General features: G+C 37.2%; 1 protein-coding gene and 1 long non-coding RNA gene across 5 annotated transcripts in view; one reads left to right on the top strand and one right to left on the bottom strand.

Moving 5' to 3' along the window:
- LOC123002083 (uncharacterized) overlaps positions 1-22737 on the top strand; it is a 264337-nt gene extending 241600 nt beyond the window's left edge. For both annotated transcript variants that reach the window (XR_008957133.1, XR_006411604.3), the window contains 2 exons: positions 10233-10422; positions 22205-22737. This is a non-coding gene — a long non-coding RNA (uncharacterized LOC123002083). The remainder of the gene's footprint in view (positions 1-10232; positions 10423-22204) is intronic.
- Positions 1-27476, bottom strand: part of UNC13C (unc-13 homolog C) — a 755970-nt gene that overhangs the window by 59038 nt on the left and 669456 nt on the right. For all 3 annotated transcript variants that reach the window (XM_057306313.1, XM_057306314.1, XM_048219406.2), the window contains 4 exons: positions 22541-22690; positions 18228-18351; positions 9885-9941; positions 5273-5353 (listed from right to left, as the gene is read on the bottom strand). In XM_057306313.1, the coding sequence (XP_057162296.1) occupies positions 5273-5353; positions 9885-9941; positions 18228-18351; positions 22541-22690 (412 nt within the window). The remainder of the gene's footprint in view (positions 1-5272; positions 5354-9884; positions 9942-18227; positions 18352-22540; positions 22691-27476) is intronic.

The raw sequence follows: 27476 nt of genomic DNA, 5'->3' as shown, positions 1-27476 counted from the left end.
GTGTTTCCTACCCAGCCTGTGAACTCCCATCTGTCCTTGAAGACTACTCCTCTAGCTTCTCCTGATTCCTTGAGCTCACATTGGTTGCTCTCTCTTCTGAATCCTGACCACTTTTTATCAGTGCCCCTTAACTGGCCTCTGTATCACCTGTTAATAGCTTATACTGTTTTCTTAAAAGTTAACATGTATCATTATTTAATTTTTAGTGTGCCTTTTTCAACTTTTAATCTGGACTAGAAACTCCTTGGAAAAACCAAAACAAAACAGCACTGCTTCCAAGAGGAGAGTCTCAGGGAGCCCTCAAGAATCCCATGGGGTTTGTGTCCTTATAGAGAAAGGATGCTGAGCACAGAAAACCAAAAGGCCAGAGGGCAAAGCTCTAAGGACTTAGACTACTGCTTGGAGCAGAGTCAGATTTAATAGCCTCACTGAGAGAGAATGAAGGGATTAGGGAAGGTGGGGATAAAAAACAGAAAAACCTGATTGCAGTTGAGTATGTGGGATCTTAGAGGATCATCCAAAATAAATTAGTTTTCAGGTGATTTGACAGTACATTTGTAAACAGCATTCTGTGAAACAGGAACTGTTTTAATTGTTTTACATGTGATAACTCATTAAATTTTCTGACAAAAATTCCTTAAACCCTGTTATTCCCATAGGAGTGGACAGTGATTTACACACTCTAGTTTCCTTCTCTCTTAATCACTTACTATCCTGATAACTCTAGTCATTGCCAGTGGTGTAATTACCCATGTGGTTCCAAATATTTTATTTACATTTGCATTGACATCCATATTCTAATATTTGCAAAGGCTTCCACCCTAATACAGTAATACACCGGATTTAGGGTGGATGGTGAGGAATGTTATTATTACATCTGAATAGAGGTTGAAAGACCTAGGTATAAGTATCATTTTCTTTATCTTAAAGAATAACCAGAGAGATTTTGTTCTGTTTAGTATATTCTTCATAAAACTACAAAAATTGAAGCACTTCAGACCTGGTTGTGATTTGTGATTAAAAAAAAAATTAAAAATCAGGATAATATTGTCTGCATGCTTAGCAAGCCATTCTTTTTATAATGCCAATAAAAATTCTGAATTCCTCTAATTCTTTAAATTTGTCATATATCTGAAGAACTTTTACAATCTATTTTTACTGACTCATGGGAACATGTTAATGTTTCTTTACAAGTTTGCAGGAAGAATTTTCTTCTTGCTTTCATACACTATTTTGGTAGCAATTTCCCATCATCACATATTTTTTCCTTCCAATATCTATATCATATTTTTGGAAACTCCATGCAGACAACTTATTTTGCAAACTTAGATATGATTATAATCTGCCCTTAACTAAGGTTTACTTCTTTTTTTTTTTTAGGAATTACTTGATAAATATTTTAGAAATTATTTTCAACCTCAGCTGGAGTCCTCTTTTTATATATATCAGATCAGAATATGCTACTCTCTCCCTTTGATCTTGGTGCAAGTGTTAGCATTTTGGCTCCAATCCGATGCTCTTTTATTCCCTACAATACTCTACTCAAGCAGTCGTGATCTGTTCCTCTGCATTACACTACTTGAAGTTTTCAGACTGACCCACTCCTTCTTCTTGCAGTTCACTACAATGACTTTCCCCCTAGCTTTTCCCCATTTCGGCCTCTTTATAAACCCCAAACTTCCGTCTCCACGAAGCTTTCCCCTAGACACTCACAGAGAATACATTACCCGCTTTGCCCTCTGCTGCACTTTGTCCACACCTCTTATTCTACCAACTGTAGAGGTCTAGGTTCCTAAGTCCAGAGCAAGATCTCTTCAGGCATCTCCTCATTGCCCACCATATTTTCTAGGTACAAGTAATGATTTTTTCTAGGTACAAGTAATAATTTTTGAGATGCAATAATCCAAACTAGGTATTTTGCTCTTCCCATGAGCAGCTGATTTTTAAATAATGCAAAAACTATACTTATAATGATAAAAAAGATGCTAAGAAGCAGCCACCAAAATTGCCTCATGAATAATGGATCCAGAATGGGGTAGGACCTCAGTCAGGGGTAAGAGCCTCAGAGGCATAACATCCCATATTTTGCTATTTGTCTGGAATCCAAATGATCAGAAATGGTGCTATCTAGGGTTAAATAAGTAATGAGTAAACTCCAAAGTTATATTTGAATATACTCCTACTTAGTCCAAATTCTCTCTTTTATACCAAGCAATTCAGATTTCTAGAAGGTCCTAATTCACATAGTTATTGTTTTTAGGGAAATCTCTGCATTGTCCCTACATGATGGCAGACATCTGCAACCTACATCGTAGAGTGTCATGTTTGGAACCAAAGAACAAGTGTTCCAGGGCAACTTGGAAGGTTGGGCAAAATAAAACCAGCCGACTTTTTTTCTAGGTTTTTCAATTTTCAAACTTCATCAGAAAGCAACCTGAGAACTGTTCAAGACTTAAGAATTTCCTTAAGCTCTTGGGATTCATCCTCAGGTCAAGAGTACCTGTTGTTGGAAAAAAGGTCTTCTGCTTTTCTTTGAAAGAAATCCACAGTTCAGGGAATCCCATAGCAGTCCTGAGTTTTCCTGGGATATGGGTCTGAGACTCAAAAGCTCCACAAGGACCCATTCAAACTGGGGTTTTCCTACTAGCCTTTTAGCTTACACATACTGATTAAATTGCTGGCTATCTGCTTCAGAGCTGTCACCGTTTTATTTTCATTTTCACATATGACTTATTTAGTTGCTTCTTGGCAGGTGAATGAATGAAATGTGTCACAGCCCACTCATTCCAGCTGTAGCAGGTCACTGTAATTTCTGCCACCCTTTTGACTTATAATTGAAACCACATGGGACTGGTATGACAAAATAGTCTAGTCCCATGAAAATTGTCGTATTTAAGAGAGTGAATATTTTCATCAATACTTTTGTAGGGGTTGAAAGATTTTAAAGCATCTTTAGAAATTATTTAAATAATTGAAATCTGGTATTTCTGTCTAGAAATAACTAATCTCTCTGAAGAAATATTATCCATTTTGGCCTGCTGTATTTCACCAATACTTTGTTAACAGTTAGTGAAATAATGTGATACAGAAACAGGGACAGTGATTTTAGGATTTGGAGTCCTTTCTCAGCTCTGCCAATTACCAGCCGCTCTCTGGCCTTCGACAGTAACTTGGACCTGCTAGGCCTCCGTCATTTCATCTATAAAATATGAATGATCGCTCTTGACATACCTAACAGCCAGATGTTTATAAGGATCAGGTGAGACGATGGACATACATGGAAGATATTTGAAAGAATGTAAAACACTATTTCAGTCTAGTAGTCTACAAACTCCATAGCAGTCTCCTTCTTCACTTTTTATTTCCAGACTGTTTGCCTAAACTGAGTTAAAGAGGAACCAGGATTATGTCTTTGGCAGCCTTTGTGAGTTGGCCTGGGTAGCATCTGCTGCTTCTGCATAAGAACATCTCTCTCCTGAGGTCTTGGCTTGCATTACAGGGTTCCCTCTGCTGGGCTCCAAGCAGACCTTGAATCACTAGCTGTTGGGGCTATAATTCTTCTAAGTAGTATTCCTCTTTTTCCTGAACTCCTTTGTAGTCAACATCAGAATTAGTGCTTGGTAGGACAATCAGTTGGGGCAAATCTCGGATAAGATAAAGGGAGTTCCAGCTTTGGCAATCTAATGACAGAGCCATAGAAATGAATGTCCAGGTGCATGCCTTGGCAGATGGGCAGACCACAGGGAGAAGAGAGTCTCATAACAGGCACAGCAGGTGGAGACCTGACCTCAGGCTCTGAGGTTCAGGAGGACCAGGGTCAGACCCGAGCCCTGGAGGAACAAGATAACGACATGGACCCATTTACTGGAACTTAGACTCCAGCTAGTAGAAGTATCTAAGACTGACTTAAAAGACCATTCCAGATGACCTGGACAGGAAGATGGACAGGAATATCTTCTACCAAGATGTAGAAGAGGGGAACTTGGTTGGAGCCAGGTGCCATTCTCTTCACGGAACACATTTTCCTTCCTCTCTTAAAGTCATGCGCTGACTTAATAAAATCCATAAAGAGCTGAATTCAGATTCTAAAAATTTCACTTTTTTCCCCTCTTCATGGTGTAATTCAGAGTTCTTATTTTTTCTACTAGCATTTCCTGATTTGTAGCCATTAGTTCTGCTATAACAACTCCAAAGGTCATTTATTTCTTATTCATTTTTTAAAAAGAGCTGGTTTTACATTTTTTTTCATGTTTTCCGGTTTTTCCCCTCAAAATGATTGTGCAAAATTTCCGTACTTCCAGATAACACTCTAGCTGTAGCTTTAGAAACTCCATTGCCATAGTCTCACTGCCTAAATCCATTCCTTCCACTTTCTACCAGGTGTCACAAAATTCCCATCTCACAACTTTCATTTTGCAGTTTTTGACACTGAAGCAGGAAAAGATGGCCTCTTATTAAATGCTGACACTACAAAACAAAAGCTGTGAGGTAACGGTTTGTGAATGTGCCCAGTTGTAACACAAGTCTGTTTTAATGAATGGCATTGTAATGTCTGTCTGTATCCTGTAACACAATGCTGTACTCTGAAAATAGTTACCAGTTTTCGCTACACTGTTCACACATGCTGGATAAGAGATGCTTCTCCCAGTGAAGCATGGAGACAACGGACATGGTTTAAATTTAGACAATAAATTAATTTTTCACTCTTTCATATGCTTTCACATATAAATATAAAATATGTCTATAAATATAAAAGGAATTATATGGAAACAACTTGTAAGTTACATTTTGAGGTCCATCCATATTCGGCCCACACCACAGTAACTTTTGGTCAACCTTTGGCTATGAAAACACAATGCCTTTGGGTTTCCAGCAGAAAATTAAATTATTGTACTTACTAAGAGAGAGGAGAAGATTGATCTTTTAAGAGCCATTTCAACAAGCATAGAAAACATAAAAAGAAATTCTGTTAACCCCAAACCTCCTGAAGCATCTATTTAATTGAACCTTGGCGGGGCATAGGTATATGTCTTTCTTTGAAAACACATGTTACAACATAGGTTTCACACACGTTTTCTAGAGACAAAGGAATCAAGTATAAGGGCAGAGTAACATGGATAATACGGAGAGAGTACAAGCTCAATCTGACACACTCTGAGAACATTGCCATACAACTATCTTGTGTGTCTATGGCTGGCACAGCTCTAGAGATATGCATGCGGGGCACTTTTCTCTGACGGCAAACAGAGGACCTGGGGTACTGTAATCTTACCTTGATGGTAGCCAAGACCACCTCCATTACAGCACACTGTCTTGGAGTCAGACCCTTGGCATCCTCTCGAATCATGTGCTCCTAGAAAACAGGTTAACAATTACTTCTAAATCAACAAGTTCATTCATTTAACAACTGTTTTTCAAATGGAATCTGCATAATCCCCATATGGACACACCTGAGATGATTATTTTGTCATATATTCAATAAATATCCTCTTTTCCAAAAGAAGAAATGCTGAACCTTGATTCCTTCGTGGCTTTACTTTGCACTTGCAAGTTAATGTTAGGGAAAAAAGAAACCTGGAAATATGTGTCAGAGCTTTTTCACCTTATGTTCTGTCACTTTGAGGGAGATCAATCATGACAGGGATTTAGGAGGTGAATTTTAGCCTCTTTCAATTACTACTGATAAAATCTACTTTAAGTCTAATGCCCCCAATTTATTCTCTTTCTTGATCCCCTTAATGCTTAGTTATTCCTAAGAAAAGCCCCCAAGAGTTAACTGAATATGGACCTGCAGATTTCCAATATTTTTAAATCTTTTTTTTTCAATATTTTAGAGCTGATTTCCATATTTATGGTGGCTTTTCCTCATTGTTCACTATGGACTGTCTCAACACATCATTCAAAACTTCTTTAGGGAAAAGATGGTAGAAAGTTGAAGATAGCCATAAAGGAAAAAGAAATCGAAGAGAAAAATTCAAAAATTCCTGATCCCCCAAACTGTCTCCCCAGAGCTGCCACTATTCTAGTCAACAACGTTCAACAGATATTTATTGAGTGTTTAGTATATGACTGTGCTGTCCTCGGTATTTGTGATCTCTTGTTCAGTAAAAGAAAGACTTTTGTCCTCCTGAAGCTTAACTGCTAACCTATATAGGTGCCTTTCTGTGCATTAGAGGAAAGCCCATGTGCATGGACACAACTCTGAGAATGCATGGCTTGACTAATAGATCGATCAGTGCCTTTCCTTGGTAATAACAGCTGCCTCTTGTTCTACGTCAGCACGTACGACATGGCAGGTAGAGCATGGGCTCTATTTCAGTGGTCATTTGCTCCCTTAGCCAGGCACTTCTGTGCAATGCCCAAATCGTGCAATCCCCAGGGGCTCACCCTATTCTAGCCCTTTTCTTATTCTGTTATTTGGTAGATGCCATGACTTTCTGAAGACAATCTTGATCCATGTCTTACTCAAGTTTGCAGTCTTTCAGTACCTATCTCGGCAATCATAACCTGCTAGGAATTCAATATACTTCGGTAAATGAATTGTACTTCTTTCAAGCACAATGTTGTAGGCTTCAATACACTTGAATGAAATCATACTCCTTTGAAGATTTTTGAAAGAATGGTATACAATGCTCCATGGATCTGTGACATCTCGCTGTATCTTTGTTACGGGATTTTCAACACAAACATATGTGTCCATTTAATATTTTAAAAATAGGAATATTAGGGGCGCCTGGTGGCTCAGTTGTTCAGCGTCTGCCTTCGGCTCAGGGCGTGATCCCGGCGTTCTGGGATCGAGCCCCACATCAGGCTCCTCCACTGGGAGCCTGCTTCTCCCTCTCCCACTCCCCCTGCTTGTGTTCCCTCTCTTGCTGCCTCTCTCTGTCAAATAAATAAATAAAATCTTTAAAAAAAATTTTAACTACCCATTGAGACTCAAACAGTAATGGAAAATGTTTACTAAATTATAGGTGGAAATGTTTTAGGATAAATAAGTACATATCTCTCTGGCTTCAACTCTTACTGTGTTATAGAAAAATATAATTTTTGCAAGAAATTTTCTGAGATTTAAAAATAGCTCATTAAAATAAGGGAGTCTTTGAAAGAGCCTGGCAATGAGTTACTCCTTGCTTGCAGTAAATTTACAGTCTCTGATGTAGTAATTGGTTTTGATATTGTATCACCTGTCCATGAACATTTTTTTTTCAAAAAATGCCAAATAAATCTGATCCCATTAAATAGTAATAAGTTGGGCATACATAATATAGCTACATTATGAAGTTCCAGAGCGTGAAGTAATGTGTCAAATGGGTGAATAAATACTTCTTTAATGGATTAATCCTAAATCGTAGTCAAATGCAGAAAAACAATTTCCCTCATTGTTCTATTTTTCCTTGACTCTATGTTATTTTAAGTAACTTAGTTGTTAATATTTCCATATAGGATTTCTGAATTTATCCAACTCTGCTTTCAAACTAATATATAAATATTGCAAAGACCGAGTGTGTTTTAAATGGAAGTGACATTTTAGTAAAATAAGGGCTTTGTAAAACTTGAAGTTCTTTATACTTGAAGTTCTTTATTGTGGCCAGAGTTTTAATTTCGTGTAATATTGTAGAGGCCTTATTGTTCTGTAATTCAAATAAATAGTAAATAACCCTTTTAGGACTTTTTTAAAATAATTTGTTTTTAGTTTATTACTGTCTTGGAAGTTGCAAAGGGACCTAAGGTGTTATGTGTTGTGTAAACTCTGATGTCTCCCACTCAGAGTTCGTAAGACTCAGGCAGAGCTGACTGCAGCCCCAGCTCAGAGGCTGGTATGTGGCGTAAGCCTGTGTCACGATGGTCGGCTTTGGAGTGGTGATAACACTATCAGAGACCAGGATGTGCTGGTGGGATTTGCTGGAATTCCTCACACCAGGCTGGGTGTTCTTTCTACAACATTTCAAGTTCAAAGATGTTAGATATACAGCAGAGACAACCATCTTACAAATAGGAAGGTAGGTTTGTAATAGCCATACATCACACAAGGAAAGAACAGAGTGGAGAGATACTAACTGGGCTCCATGACATTCTGTGAGCTCCTACTCAAGCAGTGATGGAAAGCAGAGTTATCTAGGACTATAAAATTTCATGTAGCAATAAATTCCTGCCTTGCTTATGTTAGTCTGGCTTTCCATCACTTGGAACTGAAAACAGTTCCGGCTGATAAAACTTCCAATTCGGGAAACTGAAGCTGTGGGAGATGGAGTATGTTTCCTAACATCACACAGATGCCAGAAGCATGTCCAGGGCCATTTCTTTTGTAATGAGATACTATACTTTTCACGTTCATAGTTTTATATGAGAAATTTCAACCCTGTTTAAATCCATTTTTCAAAATAGAGAATATAAATCCCAGGAAGATAATAAGAGCGATAAAGGAAGGGATCAAGATCTACGTTCCAAAGCAATACTGTGGGAGTACCATCTACTTCTTACCTTTCCTCCAACCCATCAACATAACTGAATACCTGTGAGAAGCAATTTTAGGTGATGTCTTTTAAATGGATTATTGGCTTTTAATTTTTTTTCTGAGCAAGGGGATAATATAGGGTACTGAAATTATAGGACACCTATTTTGTCTCAGTAAGTAATTATGCAGTCGAATGGATTATTCTTCCCCTGTGAGGTATACACAAAGCAATCCCAGGGCTACCTCTCAGCTGCCAGCCTCTGTGCGTGGGTGTTGGCATAGTCTTCGCAATTACTATTCAAAGAAAGATAATGTGTGCATTTTCTCATTTATCCTCACAACAATACTATAAACCAAGTGTTCTGCACTTCATAAATGCCAAATCTGAGGATTAAAAAGTTTAGCAAGGAGGGCACATATTGCATGGGGCACTGGGTGTTACACACAACTAATGAATCATCGAGCCTTACATCGAAAACCGGGGATGTACTGTATGGTGACTAACATAATATAATAAAAAATCATTATAAAAAAAATAAAAATTAAAATTAAAAAAAGTAAAAAAAAAAAAGTTTAAACGCTTTGGCCAATGTCACGCAGTTGGAAGCAATTGAGGTAGAATTTGAACTAATGTGGTCTGTGTCTGGAACGATAGCCTAAGAGAAGGAAATGGAATTAAAACAACACATATTTCTACTATAGGAACAATGTTGGCCTGTATGTCATCCATTGATGAATGAATGGAGAAAATGTGGTAATCTTATTTAGCCCTTAAGAAGAAGGAAATCTACCCATATGCAACAACATGGAAGAACCTGGAGGACATTATTCTAAGTAAAAAATCAAAGAAGCATAATATATATTTTAACCAGTCAAGGTCCTATTCTAGAAGGACAGAAGCTGATGTTCCCTGCACAGTCCTATGAATCTCAGCAGTAATAAAGGGTAGTGTTATTTAGTCAGCAAATCCTCATTTATAATGTGTTTGAATAGATTGACAAGTTCAAGATCTGCTTTGATGAGTTTCATTTTCCCACACTAGCTTTCTTAAGATTTTTCTAGACTTTACTAGATTTCTATGAAGCACTCCATTTTGCCTTTATTCATACAAAGCCTGTTTAACATATGAAAGAAAAATGTTATCTAATTTACCCCAAAAGCAGTAATGCTGAAAGGTATAACACAAAGTCAAAATTGCCCAGTTACCCTACCAATTGGAAAATATTAGGAATATTTGGGGGGGGGGGACGTAAAATTCAGTCCCTAAATTTTGACCTGACTCACCCTTAAAGTAGACTGTGGGATCACAGACATACATTTTAGTCCTGCCATGCCAGGTACCATAACTAGTAAGAAGATTCTTTCTTGTAGAGCTGTAGTTAGCTCATTATGTTTCACAGACAACCAATAATCCCTTTATTCTTATTACCTTCAGTTTGGATAATTGTCCGAGATCTTTAGCTGCGATGAAAATCATCTGAGGTCCCTAGAGACACACAGAGAAAAGGAGAGAGAATAAGATCTTCAGTAACAACAGGAATGTAGTCAATAGAAAATTTGATTTCCCTTCTTGTGACTTTTACGCCATACACACTTAACTGGTATTACACAGACTGGGTCAAAGATACCTAGTACTGCTGGCAATGTAATTGTCCTCACAGGCATCCCACTCCTGAGAATTTTAAGTCTGAGTTAATGCATGGGTTACTACTGATGTAGCTGGTTTAATGTACCATCTGGATTAAATCAATGATCTCCAACGTTTATTTATTTTTAGTAGAGTGCAGCTCCCTCGCTCCACTTGGCCCCCAAATAGATCTATGAAAACTTTCAAGATACAGAGCTGAGGAAGGTGAAGCTGCTGCAGACCTGCCCTCTGAACTCTTCCCAGAACTCCAAGGCCTGGCAAGAGTTTGAAAAACAGAGGAATAAACCATCCACGGCACTACTAGAATGAAAAACTAGAGGTATGTCTATTGGTAAAAGTGATGGAAAAGAACTAAATTTGGTACTAAGTTCATTAGCATCCTAGAATATTAAGAGGGAAAATCAACTATTCTGGAATAACATTCATTTTTTTAGTGGATCCTGTGAATTTATTAGGAAATGACAGACTACAATCTCCACCATGGTGCCCACCACATACCAGAAGCTCAAAGATCATATGTGATCATTCACTATGGTGAATGGATGAATGACAGATATTGCTTCATACTTTGAGAACTCAATGCTAGAGAAAATTGAGTGGTGATGGTAAGCTTTCCTAGGGAAGACCTTATAGAAAAAATGAAATGTCATATATAGTTTCTGCTTTAGCATAATGTATGTATTTTTTGAGAAACGTCATTCTACAAAATTGTGCTTTAGCAAGAATAGGGCTCATGGGGAAAATAGCAGTGGGCAGCATAGTCGAGCTCATGCAATTTTATTACCAATGAACGGTCAAGAACAATAAGTGCTACTTTGGGAGATAGCTTGTATGGCACACAGGATGCTCAGTGAGGCTGGTGGCTGCCACAGGGAGTATGAAAAATGCAAAATAATTAATAACCCAAATGAACAACCACAAAACAATAGATTACAAATGTGGGCTGGGGTAGTACCCACACCAGAGGAACTGTCAGCACAGGGAGGGTAGCCTGCCATGTATGAGAGCTATACAAGCTTCATCTGTTTGGATGGAAGAACCATACAGAAGTGTGCCTTCCACCCTGATGTAGTAGCCGAGCTGAGTGCTCTTTCCTTTTCTGCTGAATTTATAGGTCTTCTATTATAATTCAGAGCCTCCCACCTAGGAAAATTTATACATAAACCATCTCAACTTCCAGATTATACTGACGTCACTCATCTGATTACCAATTACATGATAGCTAACTGGGGTTATAGAAATGCGTTATGTATTGTAGCAGAATCAAGTGTGCATGTATGTTTAATTTGGTTTTCCATATGTATATAGGCTATAAAAGATTTTATTACGTGCTGGCAGGAAATCAAAAACTTGAATCTTTGAACACTTTATAATTATTCATTATTTGCATCAACTTATCTTCCTCAGTCACAGAAAAAAAACAGTTGCTCCATAACAGGTGCATGCTAGGGTTCTTTCTTTTTTTTGTTTGACTCAGCTGGTACTGTGCAACCACTTGACCATTGTCTGACTTTGCTGACAGATGATCCTTTTGGTTCCTTTCACTATGTATGAAACAGTCCTGTTCTTTGGATCCACCGAAGGGTGTCTCCTCTATTAACCTCCAAGTGGAAAGGTAATAGAGGAAAGTAAAATGGAAAGGAGAAAAATATTCCATATAGCAGTGTTGAATTTATCATCTTAAACAATAATGTTTTAGGAAAAAAACACAATGGGGTTATTCTATCCTAAATTTATTTCCCTGGGGTTTCACAGTAAAATTAAATTTAAAAATTATGTGTATAGACCAGATAATGTTGTATGTTCAACTTTCATACTTAAAAAAAAAAAATGAAGCTCTGAATGTCGAGGAAGTGTGAAGTTTGATTGCTATTGACACTACTTAAAATTGATCCGTATAGGAAGATGTCATTTGAATGATCATTGTTTAGTCCCTGTTTACCAAAGACTTTTTCCCAAAATAGATTTAATCATTATTTTAGCTGGATGAAAACCATTCACTTAAAGTACAATTAGATGGGTTACTAAAAGTATAATCAGAGGAACAAGATGAAACAAACATTCCATGGACACACCAAGGAAACAACTACAACTACCTCTGTAAACAACCTGAAGACTGGCAGAACAGACTTCCACAGCTGGTTGTAGAGAGAAGTCCCTATCGAAAAGGGTAGGAGGGGCAGAGAGGCAATCAGGAACCAAACACCTGGCATGACTCACTACAAACAGGAGGGACATCACAGGCCAGAGAAGTCCCCATAACATCTGGTTTTGAAAACTGGCAAGGCTTAACTCTGGGAGCACTGGAGGGTGATTGATAGGAAACCAAGTCCTTGCTCTTACAGAGGCAGCAAGTTAAATAACTTGGCCAGAACCACAGAAGCAGTAGTTTGAAAAGTGCCCGGGGTATACAGGAAGATTGATTGGCCAATTTTAGGATGTGTGCCAGAGGGTCAGCGATCTGCGGGAGATTTCTCTGGAAAATTTTTCTTGCCCTCAGCCTGAATAGCCAGATACTTGTGGGAGCCAATGTTAACATACTCTATCTACCTTGCCAGCAATGCATGCCCCGTCCCAGTGCCCCTCTGGATTAGCTCTTGCCCTTGGAATGGGAGATAACCCCACACACCAGCATGTGCATAGTTTCTGCAGCTGGACCTCTAAATGGCTGCACAGGGAGCAAGCACTGCCCTTCCGAGTGCAAGCAGCTCTCAGGGTCCAGTTGCAGATAGCTAGGATGAGTGTTGGCCCCAACCAACAGTGAGCTCACAGCAGGCACAGCTCAGCCACAACAGAAGGGTACACAGGGCACAACCTTGGGGCACCTAGTTTTGGTGACCAGAAGAGACTGTGCTAAGGGGACCGTGGGACCTCTTCTATTCAAGAGCAGGAAATGAAGTTGACCTACTTACTACATAAAAACAAACACAGAGTTAGACAGCTAAATATATCCCAAATGAAAGAACAGGACAAAAATCACAGAAAAAGAGCTAAACTAAACATAACTGTTCAGTGTGCCTAATAAATGTTCAAAGTAATGGTCATAAAGATTCTCACCAGATTTGAGAAAACAGTAGATGAACTCAATGAGGATTTCAAAAGGGAGATAGAAAATATAAAAAAGAACCAGTCAGCGTTGAAGAATACAATAACTGAGATGAAAAATACACTAGAAGAATGGATTAGCAATCTGGAAAACAGGGTCATGGAAACCATCCAAGCTGAACACCATAAAGTAAAACCTGAGAATAATACCATCAAGAGGAATAATTGAATAATTATTTATATTTTTAATATTATTTAATATAATTATATATAATAATTGAATAATTTGAATTTTAGGCATCCCAGAGAGAGAAGGGGATTCAAAAGTTTCCTAATCTGGGGAAGACATTCAGGTCTAGGAAGCACAGAAAGCCCCTGACAAGATGAAACCAAGGATGTACACAATAAGACACAATTAAAATGGCAAAGTGTAATGATAAGGAGAGAATCTGACAGGCATTATGAGAAAAGAAACAGTTATATGCAAGGGGAACACTATCAGCTGATTTTTCAACAGAAACTTCAGGCCAGAGTGCTGAAAGGAAAAAAATCTACAGTGAAAAATATTCTACTTGATAAGGTTATCATTCAGAATGAAAGAGAATTTCCCAACAAACAAAATTTAAGGGAGTTTATTATCACAAAACCAGCCTTACAAGAAATGTTGAAGAAATGTTAAATAAGTGGAAAGAAAGGGCATAAATAGAAAATATGAAAGGAAAAAATTTCACAGGTAAAACCAAAACTATGGTAAAGGTAGTAGATTAATCACCTATAAAACCAGTATGGGTATTAAAACACAAAAATAGCAAAATCAATTCTATCTTCCAAAATAGGTCAAGGGATACACAAAATAAAATAGGACATCATTAACAAAAATGTGGAGGTGGGAGTAAAAATTTAGTGCTTTTAGAATGTGTTCAAACTTGAGTGACCACAAACTTAACATTTGGTATATATGAACCCAATGGTAACCACAAATCAAAACCTGTAAGATATACAATAAATAAAAAGAAATTCAAGCATAACACTAAAGAAAACCACTGAACCACAGAGAGCAGAAAGGAACAAAGAACTATAAAACATCCAGAGAACAACGAATTGGAAGTACATACCTATCAATAATTACTTTAAAAGTAAATGGACTAAATGCTCCAAATGAATGATACGAGATGACTCAATGGATTAAAAAAATAAAAAAGACCATCTATATGCTGCCTGTAAGAAACTCACTTCAGACCTAAAGACACACCAAGACTGAAAGAGAAGGGATGAAAAAAGATATTCCGTGCAATTGGAAGCAGAAAGCACGCTAGAGTAGCAATATGTACATCAGATGAAATGGACTTTAAAACCAAGACTGCACAGCAAGAGTCAGAGGAGGACATTACATAAAGACAAGAGGATGTGACACTGGTGCATATCTATGTACGAAACACACAAGCATGGACATCCATAAAGCAAACATTAACAGTCATAAAGACATTAACATAAGTAAATCATGCAGACAGCAAATCAAAGGACACAGTGGCTTTCAAGAACCCATTCGACCAGATGGATTTAACAGGGATATGCAGAACATTCCATCTCAAAACAGAAGAATGTACATTTTTTTTTCAAGTGCACATGGACTATTCTCCAGGGCAGACAGATCACACGGTAGGCCACAAAACAAGTCTCTAAGAAGATTGATATTATTAAAGCATCTTTTCAAACCAAAGTAGTATGAAGCTAGAAATTAATCACAATTGACAAAAATGAAAAAAAAAAAACATGAAGGTTAAAAACATGCTACTTACCAACCAATTTGTCAACAGAGAAATCAAAGAAAAAATAAAAAAATACATGGAAACAAATGAAAATGGAAATATAACAGTCCAAAACCTTTGGGAAACAACAAAAGCAGTTCTAAGTTTATAGCAATACAAGCCTGCATCAAGAAACAAGGATAACCTCAAGTAAACTAACATTACACCTGCAGGAACTAGAAAAAGAACAAAGCCCGAAGTTAGTAGGAATAAAATAATAAATATCAGAGTAGAAATAATCATTAAAACCAAGATCTAGTTCTTTAAAAAGATAAACAAAATTGATAAAGCTTTAGTCAGACTCATCAAGATAAAAAGAGGGCTCAAATTAAATCAGAAATGAAGGAGGAGAAATAACAGACACTAAAGAATTACAAAGGATTATGAGAATACTGTGAAAACTTACATGTCCTAGAAAAAAATGGATAAATTCCTAGAAACATCCAATCTTCCAAAACTGAATCAGGAAGAAATAGAAAATTTGAACAGACTAATTACTAGTAATGAAATTAGATGTCTTCACAAATGAATTCAACAAACATTTAAATAAGAGTTAATACCTATTCTTCTCAAAGTATTCCAAAAATAGAAGAGGAAAGAAAACTTCCAAATTCATTCTATGAGGCCGGCATAACCCTGATACCAAAACCAGATAAAGACACTCAAAAAAAAGAGAGAGAACCACAGGCCAATATCCCTGATGAACATGGATGTAAAAATCCTCAGCTAAATGTTAGCAAACTGAATTCAACAAAAATTAGAAAATCACCACAATCAGGGGCGCCTGGGTGACTCAGTTGGTTAAATGTCTGACTCTTGGTTTTGGCTCACGTCATGATCTCAGGGTCCTGAGATCAAGCCCCACATCAGGCTCTAGGCTCAGTGGGGAGTCTGCTTGAGATTTTCCCCTCCCCCCTCTCAAATAAATAAATAAATCTTTCTAAAAACTCACCAAAATCAAGTGGGATTTATTCCAGGGATGCAAGGAAGTGTTTAATATTTGCAAATCAATAGATTGATACATCACATTAACCGGGGAAGGATAAAAACCATGTGGGCATCTCAATGGATAGAGAAAAAGCATTTGACACAATGCAACATAATAAAGGCCATATATGAAAAACCCACAGCTGATATCCTTAGTGGGGAAAAAAATAAAAGCTTTTCTTTTATGATCAGGAACAAGCTGAGAATGTCTGTCTGTTCTCACCACTTTTACTCAACACAGCACTGGAAGACCTAGCTTCACAACTGGATAAGAAAAAGAAATAAAAGACATCCAAATTGGTGAGGAAAAAGTAAAACTGTCACTTTTTGTAGTGACATGATACTATATATAGAAAATCCTAAGGATTCCACCAAAAAACTATCAGAACTGATAAGTTACAGGACACAAAACTAGCATCCAGGAATCTGTTACATTTCTATACACTAATAATGAAGTAGAAAAAAGAACTCAAGAAAACCATTCCACTTACAATTGCACCAAAGGAGTAGAATATCTAGGAATAAATTTAACCAAAGAGGTGAAAGACTTACATTCTGAAGATGGCATAAAGAAATGAAAAAATACACCATGCTCATGGATTTGAAGAACATCATTAAAATGTCCATACTACCCACAGAAGTCTATAGATTCAGTGCTCTCCCTATCAAAATACTGATAGCATTCTTCCACAATACTAGAACAAATAATTCCAAAAGAGCAAAGTTTGAGGCATCACAAGCCCAGATTTTAAGATATACTACCAAGTCATAGTAATCAAAACAGCATGGCACTGGCACAAAAACAACACACAGATAAACAGAACAGAGTGGCAATCCCAGAAATAAACCCATGCTTATATGATCAATTAATTTACAACAAAAAAGGCAAGAGTGTACAATGGGGAAAAGACGATCTCTTCAATAAATGGTGTTGGGAAACTTGGACAGCTACATGCAAAAGAATGAAATTGGACCATTTTCTTACACCATAAAGACCTAAATGTGAGACCTGAATCCATAATATTTCTAAGAGATAACAGGCAGTCTCTTCTAGGCATTAGCCTTAGCAACATATTTATGTATCTGTCTCTTTAGGCAAAGGAAACAAAACAAAAATAAACTAGTGGAACTATACTATAGTAAAAAGTTTTTGAACAGCAATGCAAATCAACAAAATGCAAAGGCAACCTAACGGATAGGAGAAGCTATTTGCAAATGATATATCTGAGAAGGGGTTAATACCCAAAGCATACGAAGCACTTATACAACTCAACACCAAAAAACCTCAAAACAACAACAAAACAACCCCATATAATCTGATTAAAAATGGTCAGAGGACCTGAATAGACATTTTTCCAAAGAAGACATCCAGATGGCCAGACACATGAAAAGATGCTCAACATCACTCATCATCAGGGAAATGCACATTAAAACCAGAATGAAATATCACCTCACTCTAATCACAATGACTAGACTAAAAAGACAAGAAATAAGAAGTATGGGTGAGGATGTGGAGAAAAGGGAATCCTCGTGCACTTGATTTTCCTTGGTAGGAATGTAAATTGGAAGAACCACTGTGGAAAACCGTATAGAGGTTCCTCAAAAAATTAAAAAAATAGATATACCATACGATTCAGTAATTTTACTATTTACCCAAAGAATATGAAGGCACTAATTCAAAAAAATAAATGCACCTCTATATTTATTGCAGCATTATGTACAATAGCCAAGATATGGAAACAGCCTAAGCGTCCACCAATAGATGAATGGACAAAGAATAGGTGCACACACACAATGGAATATTATTCAGTCATAAAAAGAATGAGATCTTGCTATTTGTGACAACATGGATGGACCCTCTGGGCATTATGCCAAGTAAAATAAGTCAGAGAAGGACACATATCATATGACTTCACTTATACCTGCAATCTACAAACCAAATAAAATAAACAAAAAAACCAGAAAGAGACTCATAAATACAAAAAACAAAGTGGTGCTTGCCAGAGCGGGCAAAACAGGTGAAGGGGGTTGAGAGGTACAAACTTCCAGTTAGGAAATAAATAAATCGTGGATATGAAAAGTACAGCGTAGGGAACAATCAATATTTTAATAACCTTATATGCTAATAGATGGTGACTACATTTATTGTGGTGAGCATTACAGTATAGAATTGTCAAATCACTGTTGTTCACCTGAAACTAACTTAACATTGTATGTCAACCACACTTCAATGATAAAAAATAAAAATTAAAAGTATAATCAAATCTTGGTGTTAAATACTTACTGTTTGATCTGTCAGAGGAGGGAGAACAATTTGTTTTTCTATTTTGTTAAGAACTAGCTTCCATAACTCCTTCAAAACTCGCTTCAGGACTGTTTTCTCACAGATTTTTGCTGAGAGACTTAATCTGAAATAAAATAAAACATATAATCACTTAAAAGTGTCATATCAGGGTGTCAGCTTATTTAATTGATCAGAAATTCACGTTTTTCAATATTGAGATTTCAACGTATGAATGAACAGGCCTTTATAATTTTCAAATGCGAACTTTTACTCACTGAATAAGACCTACTATCACTGATATGTTTCAACACATGTATTAGATAATTCGCTATTTGGCAGAAAATGAATTGAGGGTATATCTTGCCTTAAATTGTTTTCTAAATTGACATCAAAGCCCCCAAAGTACATTCCTTACTTGTATTTACTGCACGTCCCATATTCATGATGCAGGCCAAACTCCAAAGAAACTACCTGGCACGGCCCCAACACAACAAAGATGCATATAATTTTACTCAACCAAAATGTACCAGCTTTATTTTTCAGTTTTATTGAGATACAATTAACATATAACCTTATGTAAGTTTAAGTGTATAACATAATGATTTGATATGCATATATACTGCAAAATGATTACCACAATAAGTGTAGTTAACATCCATTACCTCAGTTAACAGTTCTTGTAAGATCTATTCTACCCCCTGCAATTTTTAAATATACTGGAAAATATTGTTAATATCGTCAACATGCTACACATTATACTCCTAGGACTTATTTATCTTATAACTGGAGGTTTGTACCTTTTGACCACTTTTACCCATTTTCCCCATTCCCCCCCAACCTCTGGCACCTACCAATCTGTTCTGTTTCTCTAAGTTCAGTTTTGAAGATTCCCAATTTACCAGCTTTAATAGGTTTAAATTTGTATTTCTTACAAATTCTTTTCAGGGTGAGGATAATGCTAACGTCATCTATTTTTATATAACACCTTAGTTTAAAAACCTCTTCTGCGGATCTTTTTTATTACTATACACATTTTATAAATCAAAAACAGGTTCTGAGAAGTTAGGGAACTTGTCCAAGGAAGTGAAGCTAGTAAATGAGGGCTGAAAAATCCTCCAAATCCAGTGTGTCGTCCAACGCCCACATGCTGCCCTGGACAAATGCGTTACTGCATGAAGGCCCAACAGTCTGCGAAGTCACGGTGCTGCACAGACGTTTACTGAATGTGCTGTAATAGGACACTGAACTCTGTGAGGCGCCTTTAACAAAAGCTCATCAAACCTGTTTCGCAGAGGGCCTCGGGATAGCCTCATTAACTCCCTACGGTGCTGCTAAGTGCTCTGTATGCTTTTGGACTCAGAAATTATAACTTGAATTCTGGTTCTGATAGAGACAGAATTGACTATTTTTAAAGGTATGTCATTAATATCTAAAGGCATGTGACATGTGAGAGGCAAAGGGAAAGGCTTCCCAAATACACATTTATGGAGAATTATTTCTCCTATCACTACTATATGCAGCTCCCTCGTATATGAAAATGCAGAACAACCTTTGGATGAAGAGGAAAGTCGGGGTCCTTGGGCACAGCTATGGAGTCCACAGCCCCGCTCTTTTGGAAACCACTGTTGGAGGGGAGCCGTCACGGTACGGACGTAGGGTAGAAACCAGCAGAAGTATCGTGGCGGAATGACAGGACCTAACCTCGGAGACATTCCCAGGGTAATTTGAGACAAAACAAATCTGCCAGGTTTGTAGCAGATGTGTCATTTCCATTTTCAAAAGGTCTGAGTTTAAGAACTGACCTTGTTTTTATGGTCAGCTCATATACTCGGCATGCCAACTAACTCGGCTGAGCCTGGAAATGAATGAATAGGTATAAAATCCTTGACATGTTTGCAGCTCTGCATGGGATTTCTGCCAGCTGGAAAAAAGAGTTTAAAGTTTGTTTTATAGAGTGGGGAGGTCTTGGTGAAGAAATTGAAACATAAAGAAATAAGACATTTTGTTTAGAGAGCCTATACATTTATAACATAACACGATTTCTAAGGGGATTTTCTCAAAGCTACCTTGAAGACTCCCAGCCCCCTCTTGTTCATTTTAAATGAACAAACAGGAGATCTAGCAACTGCTTCCTTAATTTAGTCAGAGTTAACCAACTGTATAAGGCAAGCTGAAAAGGCTTTATTTTGGAAACAGAGTTATCTAGATTGGTTGACCACAGACCAATTAACCAGACCATTTTCAAACGCCATGTATGCCAGCTGGTAATAGAGATTTGCTCTCAGTTGATCAGATTTTCTGAAAACCATATCCAGCTGTTCTCTGCCTCCCCCCACCCCACAGTGCCTGTCCCTCATTTCCACACCTCTACATCCTATCCACCCGGAAAGATCTAACCCAAGTGGAATATCTACTGATGGTCTGAACAAGGAATTCACAACTTACACCTTGTTGTGTTTATTGGTGTACCTTATTTTCCCTAACTTGTTGGATCCCTGAGAACAGAATATCTGACTTTTAAAAATGTCTTCTAACAAATGGCTTTTATGGTTACACATTTTTTATTAGCCCCGAGAATTTCTGCAACTCTTCATGCCTCGTGTCTCTTTCCAAAAATTTTAAATCTTTCACAAATTTTTAAAGCTCAAAGATGTTTTTTGTATCTTTATATACTGTCTCTTTCTACTAAGAATTGGAAAAAATTATATAGAAGATGATATGGTGATGTATAATTCTAAGTAGAAAATTAAGATTGAGTAAAAAACCTAAATATGCTGAAAAAAAGGGTCCCCTGACTTTATGTATTGGCCCCATTTTACAGATGGTGAAATGGATTCAAGGTCTCTCAGTAGTAGTTGACAGTATTAGGATAACTTAGAACTTTCTGTATGTTCCACAACATTTGGTTACTTTATCATTAGCAAAACTATTTATTTTTGTATATAAAAAACATGTCTCCAAACTGCTGGCTGGAGGTCTAAAACCAGAAGGCATTCTTCCAGGAGGAGTTTTAGGAGAGTTGGGACTGCTTTGTCCTGCTCTCCATTCACTATCACACTCATGACAACATGGTGGTGTGTTTATGGGATTCAATTCCGTATCAGCCAGAGAAAAGAGCCCTCTAATATGATATAAACACGAAGGGATTGTGTAGGAAATTAGATGGTAAACGTCGACGTGAAGAAACTAAAGAAATGAAGAAGGCTTTCTGACTTTCTTCCACATCACTTGCCTCCTTCCCTCCGCTAAGCAATCTCCTAGATATTTCCTCATAAAGAACAGAAAATAAGACTTAATTTGTCTACCAAATATTAAAATTAAAGGGATAAGAACATTAGTCTTGCTTATGCAGTAAGACTATAAAGAAAGGGAAATGGAATTAAAATATAAATCACAGAACAGGTCTTCCCTACTAATTCTTCCTTTGTTGTCTTTAAAGGTATCGTGCCCTCATTTATCTTGGTCCCTCTGGTATTAATTAATTCGCAACAATATTAAATGAGGTAACATATGAAAACTACCAGGTATATCACTGGTCCCTTGGTAGGCATTCAGAATTATTGTTTTACTTTTCCAGCTTCAGTTTGGTGCTAAGTATCACTATTTAAGAAATCCTGTCTCTGGTTGTTTTCCATCAATGGTTCCCAATTGTGGACACATTTTAAAATATAGGTGCCTCGACCCTACTCCAAACTTATAAAATTAGAACTACTGAGAGCAGGGACTTAGCAGAAGCATTAAAAAATAAGATTTTGGTTAAGAACACTGTCTTAGTTGGTCACAAAGGCCTCCATTCCCACCACTATGAGACCATCATCTCATGGACTCAGGGACTTTGACTCTCTTTTTCATCACTACCTAGTGCCTAGAATAAAGTTTGATAAAGATAGGTGCTCAATAAATTATTGAAGGTTGAGTCAGGCCGGCTACTTACCTCTGAGCTGAATTAATTCTAGCTGTATTATTCTCTTCTTCAGGTTTCTGACATGAAATCAGACATTCTGGACTCAACCCAGTCTTTTCTGATGTCCAAGAGGATGAAAACAATGTCTTATCTGAGGAGCATCAAAACCTAATGCTCTTTCCCCTCAGAACACCAAACTCCTTAGTTGCCAATATTTGTTTCCTCTCCATTTGTCCTTTCCTACACAAAGTCATTCCTGCTTTTTCCCCATCTGGTAATGAACTAAAAGTCTTTTCCTTTTTAAAGAATTAATATATTTCTGTAGAAACCTTTTTAAAGCTGTCTTATGTAGAGGAAAACAATTTTTTTCCTTAAACCCATATCAATCAAATTTAGGTGGAAAACTTACGTTTTGTCCAAGAAGTCCATGAGGGGTCTTAATACAATCTCCGCATCCATTGCTGAACTGTTCTTGTTAGATGCAGTATTTCCATTTGTTCTCATCTGGTTTAGTTCAAAACTCATCTGTTTTATACACTCTTCAATGATATGCTGGAAACTAAAAATAAGGAATATAAATTCTGAAATAAAAGCAAGCATTTATGACTCCTTTGTCTGTGTCTGTTTACTTCAACTCTGAGGAGTTCGATCTGTTTCAAATGGTGTGAATTCCCTTGCTCATTAGTCTTCAAACTTCTTGTTCAGCTGCAAAAAAATTCTGTTCTGATGAAAGCTTACTTGGGACCCATATATGTAAAGCAGATAAAAGTAACGCTCTTCGGGTTGAATTAATTTGAGTCGGGGTTCATTTGGCCCCTCTCTCTCTCATAGTAACAGCTGAGATGTTCCTCTGAGCATTGTTTGGAAAGATGACTGTTCCTGAAAGACTCTTGGCATGTGGGTACACCTTCTTCACTTGCTGTCTGGGACTCCACACCCTCTTGACTTTCCTCTAATCTCATTGGCTATGTTCCTTTCTCAATTACCTGACTTCTAATAATTGGCCAGAGTTAGCAAATAAAAAGACAGGATACCCAGGTAATTTCAATTTCACATAGTGAATTATTTTTTAGTACAAGTATGCCCCATGCAATATTTCAGACATATGTATACTAAATATATCCATTATTTATCTGATATTCAAATTTAATTGTGTATATCCTATATTTCATCTGGAAACCCTTACATTGTAATCCTCTATGCTTGATCATTGGATCACTCCATTTCTCCATCAAATATAGTTTTGGCAATCGTATCTAGTTTCATGGGTTTCACAGCATCCATATACTGGTAATTCAAATACATCAACAGACCTGACTTCTAATGTGAGCTCTATGCCTATGAAAACTTTTCACTTAGAAGTCTAATGAGTTTCTCTCATACCCAATATCCATTAGCAAATCTTTATAAAATATCCTGAATCTTAGTGGTCTTAGAATTCTCTGAGGACACTCTTATCTCATGGCCACTATTATGTTCCCTCCTCCATGAAATTTCTCATGGGTCTCTTGACCTCACTTATTTCAGGGATATGACAAATGTGAGGTCCTTAGAGAAGGTCTTTTTGAATACTCAACCTGAAATGACATTTCTATCATTCTCCATTCCCTTGCAGTTTTTTTTTTCTGAATTGCACCATTATCTACCTATCTGTATTATTTTCATTTTTATTTGACACACTGTATACTCTTTATTTGTTTATTGCCTGTTGCTGCAACTAGAATGTAAGCTTCATGAGAGCAGGGACTTTTTTTTTTTTTTAATGCTATATATCCACACCGTGGAACAAGATGCACAAAGAGATTGCTCAAGAGAAAATGGTTGAATGTATCAAGGACTCTCATCCTTTCACTCACTTTTATTACCTCACCATTCTAAGAATTTAAGTAACTCTGTGAAGAGTAATCTTTAGCATTATTTTTCATCCTTTATATTCCTTATGAAAGTAACTGGCACAAAATAAGACATTTAAATAATGGAGACTCATCATCGCCACCATTCCTCTGTCACTTTCTTATTTACAACAAGAGGAGTAATTATAACAGATATACAGGCAGGCAAGAAAAAAATATTTGGGAGAAGGGGGATAAATGAAAGCTTGGAAAATGGTCCTGTCACTGGAATGGTAATGATTAGAAGGAAAGAGTCCATCTTAAAAAGTGTAACAATCAAGTCTGTCCCCTTCCTCTTCTTTCTCCACATACAAAGGTTACAGGGCTCATATTATTTGAGAAGTATCCAGCTGTACTAATTCCTAAAATTTTATATAGACGTTTAGGAATTTTCACTATATAATGCTTCCATTATTAATTAAATAGAAAGAATATAAATATTTGTCAATGTATTCATGCATTCTACAAATATTTAAAAATACTATGTGCCTCTTTCACACTCAGGTCCAAAGGAATCCAGGCTTTTATCTGGCTATACCTGCCTTTGGACTTTTGTTAGTAGTTATGGAGGAAGGTAGTGGTGGGCATGGTGGAGAAGTTAAGAAAGTTAAGTGAAGACGGTGGTGTGCATATTTAGTGAGGGTAGAGGTGGTAAATACTTGGGGCAATAGAAAAGACAGGTACATAATGCTGGAAAATTGGAACTAGTTGATTACCACTGGGTCATCACTGATCCTCCTGACTACAGTAATAATCACCTTTGAAATAGCTACTTTCTTTTGCACTGATTCTCAAATCAGTGTATTAGGGTGGAGGATAGAGTGAGCAGAAGGTATGACAGTCATGTTACAAAAATGTTTAAACGAGCTCTACAAGAGACCCATAGGGTGAACTCCCAGAAGCCAGCTCTGTGTGAGATCAGGCATATGGAGGAAGGGTTATTTGAGATAATGACATTTTATCTTAGCATTAATCCAGGGTGAACCAACACCTGCATTTCACCTAAAATTTTTTGTCTCTATTAATTTTTGGTAAATTTGCCCAAAATATTCTTTCTCTATCCATTGTTTGGTTGGACAAGTCTTTAGTAATCAGCTTGAATAAAAGTGGTACCAGTTAATAATGATGGATTTCGTGAGCACTCATGAAGCCAAATACTAACAGGAGAATTCCTAGGGAATGTTCCTGAATTCTTTACTTCACCCAGCTAGCCACGGGTACTGGAGGCATCATTAAAATAAATGTAGTAAACCAAAAGCCAAAGTCCAAATTGTAAGCAGAAACCTAAGTGGCACGAGTTTTAAAAATGTAAGAACATCTTGGGGCATTTGGGTGGCTCAGTCAGTTAAGCGTCTGCCTTTGGCTCAGGTCATGATCCCAGGGTCCTGGGATGGAGCCCCATGCCAGGCTCCTGGCTCAGTGGGGAGCCTGCTTCTCTCTCTGGCTGCTGCTCCTCCTGCTTATACTCTCTCTCTCTCTCTCTGTGTGTCAAATAAATAAAATCTTTTTTAAAAATGTTAGAACATCTTTAAGGTATCACTGAAATGACATTACTTAGTTTCAGTCACAAGTGGGTTCCCTGTGAGCATGTCAAAAACCCAGGAACCCAGGCCTCAGATGTGTGGTTTGGCTCCGCGCTGGCTCCACTGTGATGTGAAATCATCCTCCCAGCTCCATGTACTAGAATTATTTAATTGTGGGTTTTAAGAACACCAGATAAAGTAGCTTTGGGACAATTAATTACACACTTAATTTTAAAGCTCTGAACTGCTAATTAAGACTCTAAAGAGGGTAGATTCAGACTAAAATGATCCAGTTTGACTTTACAGCACGGTCACCCTGTGCATTTCAGACTCCCCACCCACCCTGTGTGTGTGATGTAGAGCTGGTTGGTTGTGTGAGAAATAAACTCATACCAACAGATAGATAATAATCATTCTTTTTATAAGAAACGCATGACTAGGGTTTGTTTATTCCAATAATCCTAGGCCTAATTGCACAAAATGTTAAATTCTTTCCTATATAAAAAAAAAAAATAATGAAGAAATAGTACTGGGTAACCAGGAGTTTCAAGACCTAGGTTAAGCTGGCTTCCTGTGAACAAAATACTTCCAGTGCCCTTCTAAGAGCACCGCTCCTTATTTCATAACTGAAGTTTGCTCAGAATTTTTTTTTTAAAGATTTTATTTATTTATTTGACAGAGATAGAGACAGCCAGCGAGAGAGGGAACACAAGCAGAGGGAGTGGGAGAGGAAGAAGCAGGCTCCCAGCGGAGGAGCCCAATGTGGGACTCGATCCCAGAACGCCGGGATCACGCCCTGAGCCGAAGGCAGACGCTTAACTGTTGTGCCACCCAGGCGCCCCAAATTTTTTAAAATCATAATTCATATTTCAGCCTTTGTAACCTGAATGTCCCCCATCAAACAAAACATAACAAAACAAAATTTTAAAAAAGTATTCATAAGGATGACTTGGCTATATTACAGAAAGTAATTTGAATATACCTCTTCTATTTCTATTCTGATTACTTTTCTGTTTAATCATCTTTTTTTCCCATGTGGTTCTTAACACCCCTTGCTCTCTCTGACACCTTTTTATTTTCCCTGACTTTGCTAAATAACCTCTATTTTTGCCTTCCCACCTCAAGGCAACAGTCTTTTGCTAATAACCATATATTAATTTACAACTACAATGAAGAGAGGTAGGACTAAACTGACTGACCAAAGGCCCCCATCAACTAGGTGTCACTCAAGTCAGAGCCAATAAACCCCAATGTCTCTGGGACAATGTCTACATCTCCAACTCAGGTAAACAGAATTGCTTATTAACAAATTGCTTATTAACAACGAGGCCAAGCAGAATCATCCAGGTCAGCTAACAACACAAAACAGAAGGCAGAGCAATCACTCCGAGCTGTCTCTTGCTCAGCATCTGAGCTGGGAAGCTGGGCTGTATAAAGAAGGTGAACATACCCCTGATAATAAAGAGAAGGCCAATATGGGATTTTTCTTTACTTTGCATCATTGCTATATTTGAAAATACTCTATGATGTTTTAGTGTCTTTTCCTTTTCAGTCTTTCTGATATAAAAGTAGCATCTCTAATCAATAAATGTGTATTAAGCATGCATCTTTCCAAAACCCAGTAAGAGAAAGTTAGCCTTCACCATTAGAATAATTTTTATAGTGTCATTTGAGAGTGAGCACAAGAAGTCAACATTTATTGAACCAATATTTAAAGCAAATTCTGTATGAAGTTAATGATCCTCTCTGAAGATGTGTTTACTTTTCTGTTTTAACATTTGATGATGATGTAATGGCTTTTCCTAAGGACCAAAGTGAAGTTTATGTAGGATGAATTGTTCTTTCTTTGGAGCCACACTATAGACAAAGTTAATTTTTTAAAAATAGGGAAAAAATTTTGCCAGTACTCTCCCGTGGGGTAATTACATTA

The sequence above is a fragment of the Ursus arctos genome, unplaced genomic scaffold, assembly GCF_023065955.2.
Source record: "Ursus arctos isolate Adak ecotype North America unplaced genomic scaffold, UrsArc2.0 scaffold_36, whole genome shotgun sequence".
In the NCBI taxonomy this organism is placed as follows: Eukaryota; Metazoa; Chordata; class Mammalia; order Carnivora; family Ursidae; genus Ursus; species Ursus arctos.
This window is presented reverse-complemented; position numbering and strand designations above follow the sequence as displayed.